The 23,195-nt window shown below is 50.4% G+C and overlaps 1 protein-coding gene across 1 annotated transcript in view; it reads right to left on the bottom strand.

Annotated features, from left to right (window-relative positions):
• The window catches only part of LOC140406814 (uncharacterized), a 249,663-nt gene that overhangs the window by 174,017 nt on the left and 52,451 nt on the right, over window positions 1–23,195 (bottom strand). The window contains exon 2 of the mRNA XM_072494717.1: window positions 3,414–3,613. Within this exon, the coding sequence (XP_072350818.1) occupies window positions 3,414–3,613 (200 nt within the window). The remainder of the gene's footprint in view (window positions 1–3,413; window positions 3,614–23,195) is intronic.

Genomic DNA, 23,195 nt, shown 5'->3' with positions numbered 1-23,195 from the left:
TACAAGATCTCGTAGTTGAAGGTGGAGAGCTCGATCCTCCACCTTAAGATCTTGTCGTTTTTGATTTTGCCCCGCTGTGCATTATCGAACATGAAGGCTACCGACCGTTGGTCCGTGAGGAGAGTGAATCTCCTGCCGGCCAGGTAATGCCTCCAATGTCGCACAGCTTCCACTATGGCTTGGGCTTCCTTTTCCACTGAGGAGTGGCGGATTTCTGAAGCGTGGAGGGTTCGGGAGAAAAAGGCCACGGGTCTGCCCGCTTGGTTAAGGGTGGCCGCGAGAGCTACGTCGGAGGCGTCGCTCTCGACCAGGAAGGGGAGGGACTCGTCGATGGTGCGCATCGTGGCCTTTGCGATATCCGCTTTGATGCAGCTGAAGGCCTGGCAAGCCTCTGTTGACAGGGGGAAGGTCGTGGTCTGTATTAGGGGGCGGGCCTTGTCTGCGTACTGGGGGACCCACTGGGCGTAGTATGAAAAGAACCCCAGGCAGCGTTTTAGGGCTTTTGAACAGTGCGTGAGGGGAATTCCATGAGGGCGCGCATACGTTCGGGGTCGGGGCCTATTATCCCATTGCGCACTACGTAGCTCAGGATGGCTAGCCGGTTGGTGCTAAAAACGCACTTGTCCTCGTTGTACGTGAGGTTCAAGGCTTTAGCGGTCTGGAGGAATTTTTGGAGGTTGGCGTCGTGGTCCTGTTGATCGTGGCCGCAGATGGTTACATTGTTGAGATACGGGAATGTGGCCCGCAACCCGTGTTGATCAACCATTCGGTCCATCTCTCGTTGGAAGACCGAGACCCCGTTTGTGACACCAAATGGGAACCTTAGGAAATGGTATAATCGCCCGTCTGCCTCGAAGGCTGTGTACTTGCGGTCACTTGGGCGGATGGGGAGCTGATGGTAGGCGGACTTGAGGTCCACGGTGGAGAAGACCTTATATTGGGCAATCCGATTGACCATGTCGGATATGCGGGGGAGAGGGTACGCGTCTAGTTGTGTGTACCTGTTGATGGTCTGGCTATAGTCTATGACCATCCTTTGCTTCTCCCCTGTCTTTACTACTATCACCTGTGCTCTCCAGGGACTATTGCTGGCCTGGATTATGCCTTCCTTTAGTAGCCACTGGACTTCGGACCGAATGAAGGTCCGGTCCTGGGCGCTGTACCGTCTGCTCCTAGTGGCGACGGGTTTGCAATCCGGGGTGAGGTTTGCAAACAAGGACGGGGGTTGCACCTTGAGGGTTGCGAGGCCGCATATAGTGAGTGGGGGTATTGGGCCGCCGAATTTGAAGGTTAGGCTCTGTAGATTGCACTGGAAGTCTAATCCCAGTAATGTGGGGGCGCAGAGTTGGGGAAGGACGTAGAGCCTGTAGTTTTTGAACTCCCTCCCTTGCACCGTTAGGGTAACTATGCAGAATCCTTTGATCTGTACGGAGTGGGATCCTGCAGCTAGGGAAATCTTTTGTGCGCTGGGATGGGTGGTCAAAGAACAGCGTCTTACCGTGTCGAGGTGGATAAAGCTCTCCGTGCTCCCGGAGTCGACTAGGCATGGTGTCTCGTGCCCGTTTATCAGCACCGTTGTCGTCGTCGTCTGGAGTGTCCGGGGCCGAGCTTGGTCCAGCGTCATTGAAGCGAGACGTGGTTGTAGTAGTTGAGCATCTTCTTCGAACCCCGTGGAGCCGTCAACACTGGGGTCCGTTGTTGCCGTCCAAGATGGCGTCTGGGGTGAACAAGATGGCTGCCCCCACGCATCGCACATGGCTGGGGGGTCACAAGATGGCGGCGGGGTGGACAAAATGGCCGCCCACATGCGTCGTACAGGTCTGGTCCAAGATGGCGGCGCCCTTCCTCCCCTCGTGGTGGCCGGGACCCAAAATGGCGGCGTCTGCGGGTCGCACATGGGGCGCTGGGGTTGGGGAGCGTCAGGAACGCGCGGGGCTCCCTCTTCTCTGGGGACAGCGGTGGTCGGGACCCACATTGGTAGCGCCGGCGGGTCATACGTAGGGCGCGGGGGGGGGGGGTTTGGGAGCGTAAGCGGCGTGCAGGGCTCCCTGTTCTCCCGGGACAGCGGTGGTCGGGACCCAGAGTGGCTGCGCCTGCGGGTCGTACATGGGGCGCTGGGGGGGGTTGGGGAGCGTAAGCGGCGTGCAGGGCTCCCTGTTCTCCCGGGACAGCGGTGGTCGGGACCCAGAGTGGCTGCACCTGCGGGTCGTACATGGGGCGCTGGGGGGGTTGGGGAGCGTAAACGGCGTGCAGGGCTCCCTGTTCTTCCGGGACAGCGGCAACCTCGCGGGACCGGCACACAGCCGCGAAATGGCCCTTTTTCCCGCAGCTCTTACAGATCGCTGCGCGGGCCGGGCAGCGCTGTGGGGGTGTTTCGCCTGGCCGCAGAAATAGCAGCGGGCGCCCCCGGTGCGACTTGGCGTTTGGACCGCGCAAGCCTGTGGGGTGTCCGGGGGGGGGGGGGGTGGGTTTGTCGTGACGGGTACGTACGGAGCCCAATGGGCTGCCGCGCGGTCGGGGCCGTAGGCGCAGGTATTTCGCGCGGCCACGTCTAGGGAGGCTGCTAGGGCCCGTGCCTCTGAGAGTCCTAGCGACTCTTTTTCTAGAAGTCTTTGGCGGATTTGGGAGGAGTTCATACCTGCCACAAAGCATCGCGCATTAACATGTCCGTGTGTTTATTTGCGTTCACCGACGGGCAGCTGCAGGCTCGTCCCAAAATTAGTAGCGCGGCGTAGAATTCATCAATCGATTCTCCGGGACTTTGCCGTCTCGTTGCGAGCCGATAGCGAGCGTAGATCTGGTTTACTGGGTGGACATAGAGCCTTTTTAGTGCTGCGAACGCCGTCTGGAAATCCTCTGCATCTTCGATGAGAGAGAAAATCTCCGTGCTTAACCTCGAGTGCAGGACGTGTAGTTTTTGGTCTTCTGTGACCCGGCCGGTGGCCGTTCTGAGGTAGGCCTCAAAACAAGTCTGCCAGTGCTTGAAAGCTGCTGCCGCGTTCACTGCGTGGGGGCTGATCCTCAGGCATTCCGGGATGATCCTGAGCTCCATAGTCCTTTAGTCACGCTTAATAAATTGTAGCGCACAAAGACTCCGAGAGACGAATAAAGTGAAGTCGATGAGGCTTTATTAAGCGTGTCTGTTCCCCCGCAGTTCAGTAGTAGACTGACCTGCGTGGGAGGACTCCTGCTTCTTGTACTCCACCTTCAGGGCGGAGCTAGAGGTCAACGGCCAACCAGGACCCGGGATCTGTCAGCCAATGACATTAGGGCTTCCAGTCCCACATGACCCCTAATGCATACTACCACAATACTAAGAAACAGCACTTACTCATTCCAACCCACAGTAAATTACATCCATATTTTCTTTTTGGCATCAAAATGAAATGGCAATTAAAACAATATATTCTTACAGTGCTGGGTGTTGGAGGAATGGTTGGACATATAGCACAGCATTCCCCAGAGGGTATCTCAGCATCAGGGCAGTCTACGATGTCACATTCTATATCATTACAGAGGGTGATTCCATTCATACAAATGCAGATTTCGCAGTCCTTAGGTTTCCAAGTTTCTTCATCTTCATGTTCATTCCCATCGTGAATGCATATGATACCTAGAAAGGAGATATGGGAAGATTAAACTCAGAACACCACAGGAAGATTAGGCTGTTGGAGTCATATAACATTCGGAATGGCTGGAGATCCATGATTATTGCCTGAAGAAGAAGACAGTCTGAACATTTACAATTATTGTATAGATAAATCTGTGCGAGTCAAAATATCTAAGATTCATTGAATCAATCCTTATAATTCCATCATTTGTGACAAGATAATTCAATATCTATATGAAAGAAGCCAAGATACAAGCTGTGTATGCAATGTATGTATATAATTCTGATAGATATTAACAGTTTGTCTGAATAAAGGTGACCCTCAATCATGCAATGGCCAGTCAAGCAATGGAGATGGGAAGGCACCTGAGCTGTGAGTGAACGGTCGCCGCCAGATAAGGTCTGGGATTGGCTACTCCCAGGTCCGGTAGGACAATGGGTCTGGGGAGATAATGATGGTATCTGACTGCGTCACCAACCTGACTGTCTCCTTCCCTCTTATCGATTACAGGGAACATATAGATATTGGTATGGAACCAGTGGAGCTGGCCATTCCACTTATTACAGCATTGGAGGAACACACACTCCAACAGCATTGTGGAGATCTGATGTGCCCTGACAGCCTTGCTCTGCAGGAGGGCGATGACCTTCCTGAGGAGTGGCATGTGTCCTCGGATAAGGAGGACATTCAGGAAGGAGTCGAGGAAGAGGCTGCTGAGTATCGGAGGATGCTAAATTGCCCCTTGGTGTTCAAAAGGTTAGGTGGAGTTACTAAGTTACGGGGATAGGGTGGAGGCGTGTGCTTAAGCAGGGTGTTCTTTCCAAGGTGCGGTGCAGACTCGATGGGCCGAATGGCCTCCTTCTGCACTGTAAATTCTGTGATTCTATGATGGAGAGCAGGTGAGGGTGTGCATGCACAGCAATTCTTGGGAAACTTTCCTGCTTTATGGAGTAGTATCAGCTTGTTGTCTGACAGCCGCACCCCCTTGCCCCAGGATGTTGTGACCCACCTATGATCAATGGATGACGGTTGCAGAGATCTCAATCATCAGGGTACTGGGGCCATGGAGTCCCTGAGTATTTGCTGCCCGGTCAATGCAGGAGGGTGCTGATGACTCGCAGTGAGGAATGGTCTGTAATGCTCCTCAGCTACTGCTTATGTCTGACTCCTGTCTGTCTGCTGCCGGCACATTGACTCCCTGATTTGTCTCAGTGGGGTTCGACCCAACATTCTTTTGTCCCTTTGCTCTAAAGGGGGAGTAGGAGTGAAGGTCTAGGGTTCACTGAATCTTGCCTGAGTCTTGTCAGTACAAATTGAACATTCATACTGAGAGGGCCTAACCACTTGGCAGGCATGGAGGCCCAGTGAGAACAGCTGTGTCTCGATGGGGAGAAGTGCTATGCCACTGGGAGGAGGGTAAGAGAATGTGAGTAGATAAGGTAGTGAAGAACAATAATATTTAATTCAGTGACATGTGTACGTTTTACAAGTGAGAATGCCCTCCCAATTACTATTGCCTAACTTCATCCATGCCCACACTGCACCCCTAAAATTCCTTTGACTTCTGTACCTTCCCATTACATCTAGATGTGTTCCCAGGATGCCTTCTACATTCTGCTGTCTTCACATCCTGTTGCCTGAGATACCCTTGGCAGGCACCCTCTGAAGGACTTGGACCTGGAGGATCCTGGCCTATTCCTGAATGCTGCCATGTCACCCTTTTCTGCCCACTGTGCCTGAGTAGCGCCAGTCACGGGAAGGGGAGTGTTAAATTGGCTGGTCACTCCCAGAATCTCCTGGGTGGAGGCCCCAGGATGCGTTCTAGCGGATCATCCTTCCTCGAGGTTCTTGTGGACCCCTGGGTTACTCTATGGGACGAAGGGGCCACTGAAGTGAGTTCCAGAAACCCCACTGTCACCTGGCGCTGTCAATCCGACTTCCACCATTGTCTGAACCATACAGTTTAAGCCCTCAGCCATGGTCCTCAGCGACAGAGCCATGCTTTGAAATTCTCCCATTATGAATCTGACCTCTTGCCCTACGCTTTCTACTGTAGATCCCTTGCAGTGTTGGCCTGGGTGCTATGCATTGCTGGCACCATCTCCTGCGTCAGAAGGATTTGGGGCTCCTCCATTCAGCCTTGCAGTCACAAGAGTGTCAATGACACTCCTTCCTGGTATTCCTGGCTCTGTCTTTGCATGTCCAGCAGCTGAAGGACGAACATACCCAGAGGCACAATACCTGGCTGGGGCACAGCTGAGTCCTGGGATCCAGCAGACCTCTGACTGTCCGATCCCTGGGATGTTCCTGTCTCACCTGATATCCATCAGAGGCAGTGTTGTGTTCACCAGAAAGTGACTCAGAAGCCATAAATCTAGGAGCTGATTTCCTAGCTGCCAGCATCCTGGCTTGAATGAGCGCAACAAGAGGCTGATTCCAACCTGTTGACGTTCAGGCTTAAATGAGGCCGGGTAAGGCGAAGGCAGCTCAGCTTGCTTCCAACTATTTTGGGTGAGAACCAAATGAACTAAGAGCAAAAGGTGCAAGTGCCTTCACAGCACTGGATGACCCATTTGACTCCTCCCTGGGGGACTGGACATAATATATCAAGTATTATTTCCAAGCAAAATAAATAGGCCAGGAGGCGAAATGCAAAGCAATTCTCCTAAGTGTTTGTGGGACTCAGACCTAAAGCCTTATTCACGGTATTATAGCAACAAATGTGCCTGGCTCCAAGCCCTTCAGTGAGCTCATGAGTTTCATGAAGGCTCAATTGCAACCACACCATTGGTCATATTCCAGAAATTCAAATTTAATTTGAGGGTGAGAGCCCCAGGTGAGTCAATCGTAACTTACATCATTGAACTGAAGTAATTAACAGAGTATCGTGATTTTGGAGCCACCCAAAATGACATGTTACGGAATCGGTTAGTCTGTGGTGTGAACAATTATGCTTTTCAACACAGATTTCTTGCAGAATCTAACTTTTAAACAAGCAATGGAGATAACACTGGCTGTGGACAGCACTGAAAAAGATACACAAGAACTGAAGAGCGCACAAGATGGTGTCCTTTACCAGTTACGATGAAAACCTATGACCAGCTGTGGGGCCAAAACCACTGAAGCAGCCATGAAATGGAAACAATTTCAACCAACAAAACAAAAAGGTACAGTATAGGCAATCAGCCAGTAAAGCTTAAAGTAGCACGGTAGCACGGTAGCATTGTGGATAGCACAATTGCTTCACAGCTCCAGGGTCCCAGGTTCGATTCCGGCTTGGGTCACTGTCTGTGCGGAGTCTGCATCCTCTGCGTGAGTTTCCTCCGGGTGCTCCGGTTTCCTCCCACAGTCCAAAGATGTGCAGGTTAGGTGGGTTGGCCATGATAAATTGCCCTTAGTGTTGGGTGGGGGTACTGGGTTATGGGGATAGGGTGGAGGTGTTGACCTTGGGTAGGGTACTCTTTCCAAGGGCCGGTGCAGACTCGATGGACCGAATGGTCTCCTTCTGCACTGTAAATTCTATGATAATCTATGATAATCGATGATAATCTAGAAGGTTACCAATGTGGAGGTAGCCACACTCCTGAATCAAGTCAGTTTAAGGAGGCTGTGTCTTTTTATTGTCACAAAAGAGGACATTTGATAAAGCAGCACAGAGCTAAGTCAAGATCGGCGAGTAATTGGTCACCCATGATGTATACAATATTTACACAAGTATACAATGTGGAAGAATCTCGCACCCATGATTCTGGTATTAACTGTTTAATCTAAAAACAGGCAAGATAGGCCCAATTACTGTAACACTCCTGGTAAATGGAAAGTCTCTTAAGCTGAAAGTGGATACAGGAAAATCAGCCTTTCTGATGGGTGAGCATACATTTCAATACCTAAGAGAGGACGTCCAACCACTGAATTTGGAGAGCACTTCTGCCAAGTTGAAGACATATACGGGAGAAGTAATAAAATTAAGGGGCATCACAATGGTACCTGTAAATTAAGGACAACAGTCTACCCAGCGCCCAGAGACAATCGTAATGGGCGAAGGACCAAACCAACTGGGCAGTGATAGCGATGTTCAAGGTACGCTGCAAACCGTGAACAGAGTAGGTAGGTAGAAACTGTTCCCACTTCTAAAAGGATCAAGAACAACATTTTAAGTTATTTGCAAAAGTAGCAAATGTAATGTGAAAAAAAAATGTTTTCACACAAGTGATTTGGGTCTTGATTGCACTTCCTGGAATTGTGGCGCAGGCAGGTTCCTCTGAGGCATTTAAGAGGGCATTCGATGATTATTTGAATAGAAACACTGTGGAGGGGTATGGGGAAAAGGCAGGGGAATGGCATTAAGCCATGATGATAGTTTGGAGAGCCGGTACAGAATCAATGGGTCAAATGGCCTCCTTCTGCCCCATAATAGAACATAGAACATAGAACATTACAGCGCAGTACAGGCCCTTCGGCCCTCGATGTTGCGCTAACCTGTGAAACCACTCTAAAGCCCATCTACACTATTCCCTTATCGTCCATATAACTATCCAATGACCATTTGAATGCCCTAAGTGTTGGCGAGTCTACTACTGTTGCAGGCAGGGCATTCCACGCCCTTACTACTCTCTGAGTAAAGAACCTACCTCTGACATCTGTCTTATATCTATATCCCCTCAATTTAAAGCTATGTCCCCTCGTGCTAGACATCACCATCCGAGGAAAAAGGCTCTCACTGTCCACCCTATCCCATCCTCTGATCATCTTGTATGCCTCAATTAAGTCACCTCTTAACCTTCTTCTCTCTAACAGCCTCAAGTCCCTCAGCCTTCCTTCATAAGATCTTCCCTCCATACCAGGCAACATTCTGGTAAATCTCCTCTGCACCCTTTCCAATGCTTCCACATCCTTCCTATAATGCGGCGACCAGAATTGCACGCAATACTCCAAATGCGGCCGCACCAGAGTTTTGTACAGCTGCAACATGACCTCATGGCTCCGAAACTCAATCCCTCTACCAATAAAAGCTAACACACCGTACACCTTCTTAACAACCGTCTCAACCTGAGTGGCAACTTTCAGGGATCTATGTACATGGACACCGAGATCTCTCTGCTCATCCACACTGCCAAGTATCTTACCATTAGCCCAGTACTCTGTCTTCCAGTTATTCCTTCCAAAATGAATCACCTCACACTTTTCTGCATTAAACTCGATTTGCCCACAATCCAAAGATGTGCAAATTAGGTGGATTGGCTCACGCTAAATTGCCCCTTAATTGGAGAATAAATAATTGGGTACTCTAAATTAAAAAAAAAAGAAAATACGGCAACATAGTTTGTGACAAATTGGAAAAACGTAAAGGGCTACAAGCTAAGATATACGTTGATTCAGAGGCAACTCACCGATTCTTTAGGGCAAGACTGAAACCATGGGCGGGATTCTCCGCAATCAGCGCGATGTCCGCCGACCGGCGCCAAAAACTGCGCGATTCAGTCCGGCATCGCGCCGCCCCAAAGGTGCGGAATCTTCCGCATCTTGAGGGGCCAAGCCCTAACCTTGAGGGGCTAGGCCCGCGACGGACTGATTTCCGCCCCGCCAGCTGGTGGGAAAGGCCTTTGGTGCCCCGCCAGCTGGCGCAAAACTGACTTTGCCGTGCGGCGCATGCGCGGGAGCGTCAGCGGCCACTCACGGCATCCCCGCGCATGCGCAGTGGAGGGGGTCTCTTCCGCCTCCGCCATGGTTGAGACCGTGGCAAAGGCGGAAGGAAAAGAGTGCCCCCACGGCACAGGCCCGCCCGCCGATCGGTGGGCCCCGATCGCGGGCCAGGTCACCGTGGGGGCACCCCCCGGGGCCAGATCGCCCCGCGCCCCCCCCCCAGGACCCTGGAGCCCGCCCGCGTCGCCTTCTCCCGCCAGTAAGAGAGGTGGTTTAATCCACGCCGGCGGGACACGCATTCCAGCAGCAGGACTTCGGCCCATCGCGGGCCGGAGAATCGCCGGGGGGGGCCCGCCAACCGGCGCGGCGCGATTCCTGCCCCCGCCGAATATACGGTGCCAGCGAATTCGGCAACCGGCGGGGGTGGGATTCCCGCCAGCCCCCGGCGATTCTCCGACCAGGCGGGGGGTCGGAGAATCCCGCCCCATATACCTGGGGCGTCATTCTCCGCCGGCGGGAGTCTCCGTTTTGCCGGCGCCCGGGGGTTTCCCGACGGCGTGGGGCTGCCCCACAATGGGGAACCCCATTGACCGGCCGGTGTTACGGAGACTCCCGCCGGCCGGTCGGGGCAGAAATGTGGCGGGGCGGGTAGGAGAATTTCGCCCCTTACAAGAAAAAATGGACACTGAGTTTAACAGGTTGAAAGAACTGGGCATTATCCAACCAGGTCAGTTTTTGGAATGGACAGCACCCAATGCCCCGCCTTGAAACCAGACAAGACCATTTGCGCCAATTATAAGCTAACAATTCATCAGGTTGCCAAGCTGGATAAAAATCCAACCCAGAGAATTGAAGATCTGTATGCAAAGCTGGCAGAAGGTTAAACTTACAAAATGCTGGATATAAGTCAAGCATACCAGCAACTCAAATTAGATGACACTTCCCGGCATTATGTCACAATAAACACACACAAAAAGCCTATTCCAGTTCACATGTGTGTCTTTTGGCATGTCTTCAGTATGTGCAATATTTCAACGACCACCATGGTTGTAGTACATCTTGACAATGTCCGTATAAGTGTATCGATAGAGATCAAGCATCTAGCAAACTTAGAACAGATGTTAAAGAAATTTCAGGAGACCGGGGCTTGCCTCAAGAAAGAGAAATGCACCTTTCAAGCCACTGAGCTGACCTACCTGGGGTATCCTGTAGTCATATGTAGGTTACACACTGTGAAAGACAAGATCAAAGTGATAAAGGAGGTGCTCCCTCCATAAACACCACTGAATCCATATCATTTTGGGGGAAACTACTCTGGACATTATTTTTACCAAACCTATTGATGGTACTGGTCTCTTGCATATTCTGCTAAAGAAACACTATTGTTGTCTTGAGAAGGCTCTCCAGGAGGATGTTTTCACTCGAGTGAAGCAATTGTTGCATTCCTCAAACCTTTTTGTACACTTTGACCCACCTAAAGAACCGATATTGACCTACGATTGGTGTGGGATTGGTGTGGTGTCTCATGAGGTGGATGACAACGCTGAAAAGCTAATAGGGTGTGTGCCAAGAATCCTCTCAGAGGCTGAAAAAGGCGACTCACAAATCAAGAAGAAAGGATAATCAATAATCTTTGACATCAAAAAATTCCATCAATATTTACACGGTACAGACTTTACCATTGTTTCTGACCACAAACCGCTTTTGGATCTCTTCAACGAAGACAAGGCTATCCCGCCAATTGCCTCGGCAAGAATTCAACAATGGGTGTTCATTCTGTCTGCCTATGCAAATATTTTCAAGCACCAACAAGGAACATAGTGAATGGCGATGCCCTTGGCCACCTACCCTTGCAAGAATGTATCACATGTAATCCAGTCCCACAATATATCATCTTGACATTAAAGTGTTTAGACGCATGACAGCTTGTGCAAAACAGATCAGGAACTGGACCAATCGAGATCCATTTCTGTCCAAAGTGAGGGACAAAATACTTCGAGAATGGGTAAATGAGCCCGTTTCTGAGGAAGTTAAACCATTCTTTACCCGCAAAAGTGAATTGAGTTGTCCGGATGGCAACATACTCATGGGCAGCACGGTGGCACAGTGGTTAGCACAGTTGACTCACGGCGCCGAGGTCCCAGGTTTGATCCCGGCTCTGGTGGGAGTTTGGAGTCCGTGTGGAGTTTGAACATTCTCCCCGTGTTTGCGTGGGTTTCGCCCCCCACAACCCAAAAGATGTGCAGAGTAGGTGGATTGGCCATGCTAAATTGCCCCTTAATTAAAAAAAAGGATGGCAACTTCATCTGGGGAGCAAGAGTAGTTGTTCCTGTACCAGGACAAGAGCTGCTCCTAACTGAGTTACACAGCACTCATCCTGGCATCTCTAAGATGAAGATGTTTGCCAGGAGTTGTGTGTGGTGCCCTGGTATTAATGCTGATATTGAGGAGCTAGTCAATGACTGTCAACAGTGCCAGCTGCAACAAAAGGTGCCTGCACCCTTGGGAAAGGCTTGGCAGGCTATGGGTACGAATCCATGTGGATTTTAGTGGTGCATTCCCAGGCACAATGTTTTTGCTCGTGATTGATGCACACTCGAACTGTTTGGGCATTTTTGAGGTGAAGTCACCAACATCACATGTTACCATCAAAAGATTGCACCATTACTTTTCAACTCACTGATTACCTGAAGTCATGGTATCAGACAATGGAACCATATTCCCAACGCTGAGTTTCAAAACTTCACCGCTCTCGACATGATTAAACACATTAGAACTGCACCTTACCACCCAGCATCAAACAGATTAGCTGAGAGGTCATCGAAACTGCTAAGTTTGGCCTGAAGAAACTGTCAGGAGGAAACTTAGAGACCAAAATCTCACTATTCCCCCTTAGCTATTGTACCACTTTACATGCGACAATGGGAGTACCAGCAGCAGAACTGCTAATGAAATGTCATCTCAGAATGAGGCGGAGCCTCATGTTTCCAAATTTGCCAGGGAGGATAGAAGCCAGCCAACTTCAGCAGAAAGCAAGCCATGATTCACATTGTACAGCACGATCATTTATGGAAAATTAAGCCATTCAGGTGAGAAACTTCAGGGGCGAAATTCTCCTACCCGCCCCGCCACATTTCTGCCCCGACCGGCCGGCGGGAGTCTCCGTAACACCGGCCGGTCAATGGGGTTTCCCATTGTGGGGCAGCCCCACGCCTTTGGGAAACCCCCAGGCGCCGGCAAAACGGAGACTCCCGCCGGCGGAGAATGACGCCCCTGGAGTGCGTCAAGTTGGGTCCCCGGAATTATTGTTTCTAAGACCAGACACTTTTCATACCAAGTGGACGTGGAGGGATGATTAATTCATAAACACGTGAACCACTTGACTGCTCCAGCAGTCAATGTTGCCATCAAGAAATGTTTTCGAACCCGTAAACACCAAAGTAACTGATCGACCCATTATAGACATGACTGAAGTTTCCTTGGCAGCAAGTAGTGATGAACTGCCTGTACCAGCCGAGGTATCGTTATTGCAATCAACATTGATCTCAGGAAGCACCCCAAAGAATTGTGCCGCTTGAGAAAAGTCAAGAAACCTCTTTAAAGACTAGATTTAGAATTGCCCGACTCATGTATTCAATGCATGGTTAGAATATAGGATTAAGTAAATTAATCATTGGAGATTTTATAAAGGAGTTAAAGGAGGAGGGATGTAGGGATTGTCCCTCTGCAACACAGCAGAGTAAGGATCACACGGTGTGGGTGACAAATCAGAGGCGTCATTCTCCGACCCCCACCGGGTCGGAGAATGGCCGTTGGGCGCCGTGAATCCCGCCCCCGCCGGTTGCCGAATTCGCCGGCACCGGATATTCAGCGGGGGCGGGATTCCCGCCAGCCCCCGGCGATTCTCCGACCAGGCGGGGGGTCGGAGAATCCCGCCCCATATACCTGGGGCGTCATTCTCCGCCGGCGGGAGTCTCCGTTTTGCCGGCGCCCGGGGGTTTCCCGACGGCGTGGGGCTGCCCCACAATGGGGAACCCCATTGACCGGCCGGTGTTACGGAGACTCCCGCCGGCCGGTCGGGGCAGAAATGTGGCGGGGCGGGTAGGAGAATTTCGCCCCTTACAAGAAAAAATGGACACTGAGTTTAACAGGTTGAAAGAACTGGGCATTATCCAACCAGGTCAGTTTTTGGAATGGACAGCACCCAATGCCCCGCCTTGAAACCAGACAAGACCATTTGCGCCAATTATAAGCTAACAATTCATCAGGTTGCCAAGCTGGATAAAAATCCAACCCAGAGAATTGAAGATCTGTATGCAAAGCTGGCAGAAGGTTAAACTTACAAAATGCTGGATATAAGTCAAGCATACCAGCAACTCAAATTAGATGACACTTCCCGGCATTATGTCACAATAAACACACACAAAAAGCCTATTCCAGTTCACATGTGTGTCTTTTGGCATGTCTTCAGTATGTGCAATATTTCAACGACCACCATGGTTGTAGTACATCTTGACAATGTCCGTATAAGTGTATCGATAGAGATCAAGCATCTAGCAAACTTAGAACAGATGTTAAAGAAATTTCAGGAGACCGGGGCTTGCCTCAAGAAAGAGAAATGCACCTTTCAAGCCACTGAGCTGACCTACCTGGGGTATCCTGTAGTCATATGTAGGTTACACACTGTGAAAGACAAGATCAAAGTGATAAAGGAGGTGCTCCCTCCATAAACACCACTGAATCCATATCATTTTGGGGGAAACTACTCTGGACATTATTTTTACCAAACCTATTGATGGTACTGGTCTCTTGCATATTCTGCTAAAGAAACACTATTGTTGTCTTGAGAAGGCTCTCCAGGAGGATGTTTTCACTCGAGTGAAGCAATTGTTGCATTCCTCAAACCTTTTTGTACACTTTGACCCACCTAAAGAACCGATATTGACCTACGATTGGTGTGGGATTGGTGTGGTGTCTCATGAGGTGGATGACAACGCTGAAAAGCTAATAGGGTGTGTGCCAAGAATCCTCTCAGAGGCTGAAAAAGGCGACTCACAAATCAAGAAGAAAGGATAATCAATAATCTTTGACATCAAAAAATTCCATCAATATTTACACGGTACAGACTTTACCATTGTTTCTGACCACAAACCGCTTTTGGATCTCTTCAACGAAGACAAGGCTATCCCGCCAATTGCCTCGGCAAGAATTCAACAATGGGTGTTCATTCTGTCTGCCTATGCAAATATTTTCAAGCACCAACAAGGAACATAGTGAATGGCGATGCCCTTGGCCACCTACCCTTGCAAGAATGTATCACATGTAATCCAGTCCCACAATATATCATCTTGACATTAAAGTGTTTAGACGCATGACAGCTTGTGCAAAACAGATCAGGAACTGGACCAATCGAGATCCATTTCTGTCCAAAGTGAGGGACAAAATACTTCGAGAATGGGTAAATGAGCCCGTTTCTGAGGAAGTTAAACCATTCTTTACCCGCAAAAGTGAATTGAGTTGTCCGGATGGCAACATACTCATGGGCAGCACGGTGGCACAGTGGTTAGCACAGTTGACTCACGGCGCCGAGGTCCCAGGTTTGATCCCGGCTCTGGTGGGAGTTTGGAGTCCGTGTGGAGTTTGAACATTCTCCCCGTGTTTGCGTGGGTTTCGCCCCCCACAACCCAAAAGATGTGCAGAGTAGGTGGATTGGCCATGCTAAATTGCCCCTTAATTAAAAAAAAGGATGGCAACTTCATCTGGGGAGCAAGAGTAGTTGTTCCTGTACCAGGACAAGAGCTGCTCCTAACTGAGTTACACAGCACTCATCCTGGCATCTCTAAGATGAAGATGTTTGCCAGGAGTTGTGTGTGGTGCCCTGGTATTAATGCTGATATTGAGGAGCTAGTCAATGACTGTCAACAGTGCCAGCTGCAACAAAAGGTGCCTGCACCCTTGGGAAAGGCTTGGCAGGCTATGGGTACGAATCCATGTGGATTTTAGTGGTGCATTCCCAGGCACAATGTTTTTGCTCGTGATTGATGCACACTCGAACTGTTTGGGCATTTTTGAGGTGAAGTCACCAACATCACATGTTACCATCAAAAGATTGCACCATTACTTTTCAACTCACTGATTACCTGAAGTCATGGTATCAGACAATGGAACCATATTCCCAACGCTGAGTTTCAAAACTTCACCGCTCTCGACATGATTAAACACATTAGAACTGCACCTTACCACCCAGCATCAAACAGATTAGCTGAGAGGTCATCGAAACTGCTAAGTTTGGCCTGAAGAAACTGTCAGGAGGAAACTTAGAGACCAAAATCTCACTATTCCCCCTTAGCTATTGTACCACTTTACATGCGACAATGGGAGTACCAGCAGCAGAACTGCTAATGAAATGTCATCTCAGAATGAGGCGGAGCCTCATGTTTCCAAATTTGCCAGGGAGGATAGAAGCCAGCCAACTTCAGCAGAAAGCAAGCCATGATTCACATTGTACAGCACGATCATTTATGGAAAATTAAGCCATTCAGGTGAGAAACTTCAGGGGCGAAATTCTCCTACCCGCCCCGCCACATTTCTGCCCCGACCGGCCGGCGGGAGTCTCCGTAACACCGGCCGGTCAATGGGGTTTCCCATTGTGGGGCAGCCCCACGCCTTTGGGAAACCCCCAGGCGCCGGCAAAACGGAGACTCCCGCCGGCGGAGAATGACGCCCCTGGAGTGCGTCAAGTTGGGTCCCCGGAATTATTGTTTCTAAGACCAGACACTTTTCATACCAAGTGGACGTGGAGGGATGATTAATTCATAAACACGTGAACCACTTGACTGCTCCAGCAGTCAATGTTGCCATCAAGAAATGTTTTCGAACCCGTAAACACCAAAGTAACTGATCGACCCATTATAGACATGACTGAAGTTTCCTTGGCAGCAAGTAGTGATGAACTGCCTGTACCAGCCGAGGTATCGTTATTGCAATCAACATTGATCTCAGGAAGCACCCCAAAGAATTGTGCCGCTTGAGAAAAGTCAAGAAACCTCTTTAAAGACTAGATTTAGAATTGCCCGACTCATGTATTCAATGCATGGTTAGAATATAGGATTAAGTAAATTAATCATTGGAGATTTTATAAAGGAGTTAAAGGAGGAGGGATGTAGGGATTGTCCCTCTGCAACACAGCAGAGTAAGGATCACACGGTGTGGGTGACAAATCAGAGGCGTCATTCTCCGACCCCCCGCCGGGTCGGAGAATGGCCGTTGGGCGCCGTGAATCCCGCCCCCGCCGGTTGCCGAATTCGCCGGCACCGGATATTCAGCGGGGGCGGGATTCCCGCCAGCCCCCGGCGATTCTCCGACCAGGCGGGGGGTCGGAGAATCCCGCCCCATATACCTGGGGCGTCATTCTCCGCCGGCGGGAGTCTCCGTTTTGCCGGCGCCCGGGGGTTTCCCGACGGCGTGGGGCTGCCCCACAATGGGGAACCCCATTGACCGGCCGGTGTTACGGAGACTCCCGCCGGCCGGTCGGGGCAGAAATGTGGCGGGGCGGGTAGGAGAATTTCGCCCCTTACAAGAAAAAATGGACACTGAGTTTAACAGGTTGAAAGAACTGGGCATTATCCAACCAGGTCAGTTTTTGGAATGGACAGCACCCAATGCCCCGCCTTGAAACCAGACAAGACCATTTGCGCCAATTATAAGCTAACAATTCATCAGGTTGCCAAGCTGGATAAAAATCCAACCCAGAGAATTGAAGATCTGTATGCAAAGCTGGCAGAAGGTTAAACTTACAAAATGCTGGATATAAGTCAAGCATACCAGCAACTCAAATTAGATGACACTTCCCGGCATTATGTCACAATAAACACACACAAAAAGCCTATTCCAGTTCACATGTGTGTCTTTTGGCATGTCTTCAGTATGTGCAATATTTCAACGACCACCATGGTTGTAGTACATCTTGACAATGTCCGTATAAGTGTATCGATAGAGATCAAGCATCTAGCAAACTTAGAACAGATGTTAAAGAAATTTCAGGAGACCGGGGCTTGCCTCAAGAAAGAGAAATGCACCTTTCAAGCCACTGAGCTGACCTACCTGGGGTATCCTGTAGTCATATGTAGGTTACACACTGTGAAAGACAAGATCAAAGTGATAAAGGAGGTGCTCCCTCCATAAACACCACTGAATCCATATCATTTTGGGGGAAACTACTCTGGACATTATTTTTACCAAACCTATTGATGGTACTGGTCTCTTGCATATTCTGCTAAAGAAACACTATTGTTGTCTTGAGAAGGCTCTCCAGGAGGATGTTTTCACTCGAGTGAAGCAATTGTTGCATTCCTCAAACCTTTTTGTACACTTTGACCCACCTAAAGAACCGATATTGACCTACGATTGGTGTGGGATTGGTGTGGTGTCTCATGAGGTGGATGACAACGCTGAAAAGCTAATAGGGTGTGTGCCAAGAATCCTCTCAGAGGCTGAAAAAGGCGACTCACAAATCAAGAAGAAAGGATAATCAATAATCTTTGACATCAAAAAATTCCATCAATATTTACACGGTACAGACTTTACCATTGTTTCTGACCACAAACCGCTTTTGGATCTCTTCAACGAAGACAAGGCTATCCCGCCAATTGCCTCGGCAAGAATTCAACAATGGGTGTTCATTCTGTCTGCCTATGCAAATATTTTCAAGCACCAACAAGGAACATAGTGACCCCCCGCCGGGTCGGAGAATGGCCGTTGGCCGCCGTGAATCCCACCCCCGCCCCCGCCGAAGTCTCCGGTACCGGAGATTGGGCGGGGGCGGGAATCGGGCCGCGCCGGTTGGCGGGACCCCCCGCTGGATTCTCCGGCCCGGATGGGCCGAAGTCCCGCCCAGAAATTGCCTGTCCCGCCGGCGTAAATCAAAGCTGGTATTTGCCGGCGGGGCCAGGCGGCGTGGGCGGGCTCCGGGGTCCTGGGGGGGGGGGGGCGCGGGGCGATCTGACCCCGGGGGGTGCCCCCACGGTGGCCTGGCCCGCGATCGGGGCCCACCGATCCGCGGGCGGGCCTGTGCCGTGGAGGCACTCTTTCCCTTCAGCCTCCGCCACGCCCTGCACCATGGCGGAGGCGGAAGAGACTCTCCCCACTGCGCATGCGCGGGAAACTGACAGCGGCCGCTGACGCCCCCGTGCATGCGGCGGGAAACTGTCAGCGGCCGCTGACGCTCCCGCGCATGCGCCGCATTTCCGCGCCAGCTGGCGGGGCAACAAACGCCATTTCCGCCAGCTCGCGGGGCGGAAATCCCTCCGGCGTCGGCCTAGCCCCTCAATGTTGGGGCTAGGCCGCCAAAGATGCGGAGCATTCCGCACCTTTGGGCCGGCGCGTTGCCCGTCTGATTGGCGCCGTGTTTGGTGCCAGTCGGCGGACATCGCGCCGTTGGGGGAGAATTTCGCCCCAGGACTCATCGTGTGGAATCTCTCCAGGGAGAGGAGTTTGCCTAGTGCAGAGGCACTTTGGTTTAGCTGCAAGCATGCAGCTCCTGTAACTGACTTGTAAATAAATCCCATGTTGTTCTACGAATGAAGTCTCTGAAAGTACCTCCTTCCACTTGCTCTTGGAGATATTGATTTGCAAACCAAAGAGTTTGACAGCAGGAGAGAATTTGTTTGCCAAAGTCTGGTTTTCCCTGCTTGTGGGAAGCTGGGACACAGGCAGCTGCATGCAGGAGCTCTCTGATTACTGCCTTTGTGACTTTGGTGAAGGGAGTTAGTCTGGATTGATGGCAGGATAAAATCACAAACATCAAGTGAAGAAGGCACTTAGTGGAGCGCCTGCCTCGGTCACACTGTTTTAACTCAACATTATTCCAATTATCTAACTCTTCCTTGAGGTTCTGTAATGAAAAAAGTGAGAAAAAGTATTTTTATTATGAGTTGCAATTTCACTGACAATACCTCAGCCCAAACCACATCCAACAATCCGTTCTGAAAACTCTGTTCACATTTTGCAGCTGTGAAAAATTGCACCACAGAAACAGAGACAATCCACAACATTCTAAAACAATAAAAAAAACAACTTAGTTGCAAAGGAATACTGTTATTAAACACACACTAATGTTGGAGGATAATATTTTTGTTTCAATATTGCGATACCGAGGTAAAGGCCCGCCTTCTCAACCTTGCCCCTCGCCTGAGGCATGGTGACCCTCAGGTTAAATGATCACCAGTCAGGGGCGGGATTCTCCGACCCCACGCCGGGTCGGGGAATCGCCGGGGGCTGGCGTGTATCCCGCCCCCGCCGTGTCCCGAAGTCTCCGCCACCAGAGATTCGGCGGGGGTGGAAATCACGCCGCGCCGGTCGGCGAGGGCGGGAATCGCGCCGCGCCAGTCGGCGGGCCCACCCGCGCCGATTCTCCGGCCCGCGATGGGCTGAAGTCCCGCTGCTGGAATGCCTGTCCCGCCAGCGTGAAATAAACCACCTTTTGAACGGCGGGACAAAGCGGGGCGATCTGGCCCCGGGGGGTGCCCCCACGGTGGCCTGGCCTGCGATCGGGGCCCACCGATCCACGGGCGGGCCTGTGTCATGGGGACACTCTTTTTCTTCCGCCTTCGCCATGGTCTTCACTATGGCAGAGGCGGAAGAGACACCCTCCTCTGCACATGCGCGGGATGACGTCAGCAGCCACTGACGCTCCCGCGCATGCGTCTCCCGCCGAAAACCTTTCGGCCCCGGCTGGCGTGCTGCCAAAGGCCTTTCCCGCCAGCCGGTAGAGCGCAAACCACTCCGACGCGGGCCTAGCCCCTCAAGGTGAGGGCTTGGCCCCTAAAGATGCGGACCTTTGGGGCGGCCCGACGCCGGAGTGGTTCCCGCCACTCCATTACGCCAGAACCCCCCGCCCCGCCTGGTAGGGTAGAAACCCGCCCCCTATCTCTCTCAAAAAAGGAAGAGCAGCCTATGGTCCTCCGGAACTTTGGTGAATTTCACTTTTTCACCTCACTAAAACATCATGCTGCACAGTGCAGGACACTACTAGGGTTAAAAGTATACAGAAAATGGCAATGACAAAACAAATCCTGAAATGATGGTTAATTGATGCTACTTTATAGTTCAAAATTATTAAATAACAGGAGGCAACCATTATTGAGTAAGATAGTAATTTTCACAGCTTAGGCTATGCTTAGAAGTGGAGATGATATGATGGACTCAATAGAGTATTAAGCAAGAAGATCAACTATGACAACACTCTTGGAGCTTTGAAGGAAAACATCAGGAAAGCACAGAGAAAAGTTGTAGATGAAATGGATTTGACATTTTAGGATATAGCCAAATGGAACTTTACACAATCAACATGCATTCAAACAACTTGTGTGTGCATGTAACAATTGTCCTCTCATTGTCTCTGCTCAACCCACCCAAATTCCTGAAGGAAGTAACCAATCAGGAACATGAACTAAATGGAAATTAAAATCTCTGAAATTGCTCTTTTCTTGAAAGGCAAGAAACTAGCCTTTCTTGCCTGACACATTACTCCCAACACTCTCCCAGCAGAATTACTCAATGTTTGAAAATAATTATTGTAGTATCTCGCACGGGACACACAGGAAAGCTTGTGAATATTCCCCATGTGGCACGAGGAGTATGAATTCCCCACTAACAACAGGGCGAGGTTACACTGTATATAAAGTCGGCCAGAATGTAATAGCCGATGGAGAGAAAGGACCGGTGACTTTCAACCAGTCCCTTGTGTACATACTACTGTGGTAATAAATACGTTTATCTTTGTTACCCGACTGAATCCTGTTTGCCATTACTAAAATTATTGTCAACAATCTTACAACCCCCACAAAGAGCTCTTGGCATTCTTTAACCTCATTCCCATCTCCTCCCAGAATAATGGAGCAAATCATAATTTTTATTTTCTTTGGCAACTCTCACAGTTTTGACCAGTTATAGACCACTGAATCTAGCAGTGCACGGAACATTTAATGCATTTGATCATGTGAACATAGCTTTTCAACTGAGAACCTTCAGACTAGTTCTCTAATATGCTTCCTTGCTGTGTTTTTGAAGAATAGATGCCATCAGCTGCAAAATGGTCTGTCCATTGTGTAGCCCACCCAATCACCAAGCCAGGCAATAGCTTTCACATTGGTTAATTCGAGCTCTCCCCTCCACTGAATTTTGTCAGGGGTCAGTCTTCAATGATGTGAGTCATTGATTGGGGTGCACCACAATTCCAGTCCAGGTTCCCTGAAAGCCCCCACTTGTGCCACTTTGCTGCACAAAGGCCTTGACCAGTGTCCAATATTGACGTGGCAAGTTGAAGCAGGGTGGATCAGTATGAAGCCTTCACACTTAAAATTGCGACTTTTCCTTCTAAAAGCATTACGGTTTTACATAGAACATACAGTGCAGAAGGAGGCCATTTGGCCCATCGGTTCTGCACTGACCCACTTAAGCCCTCAATTCCACCTTATCCTTGTAACCCAATAACCCCTCCCCACCTTTTTGGACACTAAGGGCAATTTAGCATGGCCAATCCACCTAACCTGCACGTGGGAGGACACCGGAGCACCCGGAGGAAACCCACGCAGACACAGGGAGAAAGTGCAGACACTTCACAGACAGTGACCCAGCGAGGAATCGAACCAGGGACCCTGGCGCTGTGAAGCCACAGTGCTAGCCACTTGTGCTACCGTGCTGCTTAAGTGACGAGGGGAAAAAATATATTTAAATTTCACTAATGTCACCAAATCGCCAACCTTGCTTAACATTTTCAGAATCAGCTTGTGATCTCAGAGTTTTTCAACAGATTCTCCATTTGGGAGACTATCTGCAGGATTCTCCGTTCCTGAGACTAGTGTTGATGCCAGGGCAAGATTCGTGGAGTTCCACGACAGCAAAACTGGCACCGCACTTGGACCGTCCAATGAGAAATGGGTCGGATTCACTGGGTCCGAGATTGACATTCAGGAGACTGACAAGCTGCAGCTGCAGATACACTTCTCACCCCACACACACCATCCCAGCCAACAAGACGGCAGTGAGGAGAGAGGCACATCGTTTCAGGGCGCAAAGCTGGAGACCCTCCTGGATGCAAAGGAGGAGAGGCGGTTGACCCTGTACCCTGGCCCAGGAAGGAGGCTGCCGCAGCCATTCGCCATGCCTGAGAGCAGGTGGCAGAGGCCATCAGCACCGTGAGTAACATCATCCGGACCGGCCAGCAGTACTGCAAAAAACTGAACGACCTCCTCAGAATGGCCAGGGTGAGTAGGCAACACCGGGCCCCTGGCACTAACCCGAGTCCCACACACCAATGACCCCACCCCATCCCACCCGGAGAGCGGCCGGACCCCAATCCTGCATCACATGCTGGCACCCATACTGGTCGCAATGGTCGAGTGCCCTGGCCACTGAGGCCACCAGCTACTCACTCCCTGGGCTGCATGCGTCGTCGGACTGAGGAGCACTGTCATTTTCCGTTTCCACCACCCACCCACCCCAAGGAAAATGGTACAACAAAACTGCAATGGTCAGACGACAACAACAAAGAAAAGTGTTTGGCTCAACAAATGCCAGAAAAATGGGGTAACAGGATGGACTGGCATACACCACGCCGAAAATTATGTCCGGCCCACCAACCACACAAAGGATGAAGCCGCTAACAGCGAGCCTCGGGACTGTGCACACCATAGCACCTGACCCATCGGCCTTACTGGCACGCGTAACTTTCAGCCACAAGGAAACTTGGTGGGGGGGCGATCTTTAGACAACACCCAACACTACACTATTTATACCCTAAAATCGTTCACCATAGCGTCAATGTACACAAAAGAAGGGGAATTTACCATGCCCAACAAACGCTCAGGGAGCAGTCACCCCAGAATTTATACAGTACCGATTCAGTCAAGCATATCACATAAAAAAAACACACACCCCAAC

Source organism: Scyliorhinus torazame, chromosome 2, assembly GCF_047496885.1.
Source record: "Scyliorhinus torazame isolate Kashiwa2021f chromosome 2, sScyTor2.1, whole genome shotgun sequence".
NCBI lineage: Eukaryota > Metazoa > Chordata > Chondrichthyes > Carcharhiniformes > Scyliorhinidae > Scyliorhinus > Scyliorhinus torazame.
This window is presented reverse-complemented; position numbering and strand designations above follow the sequence as displayed.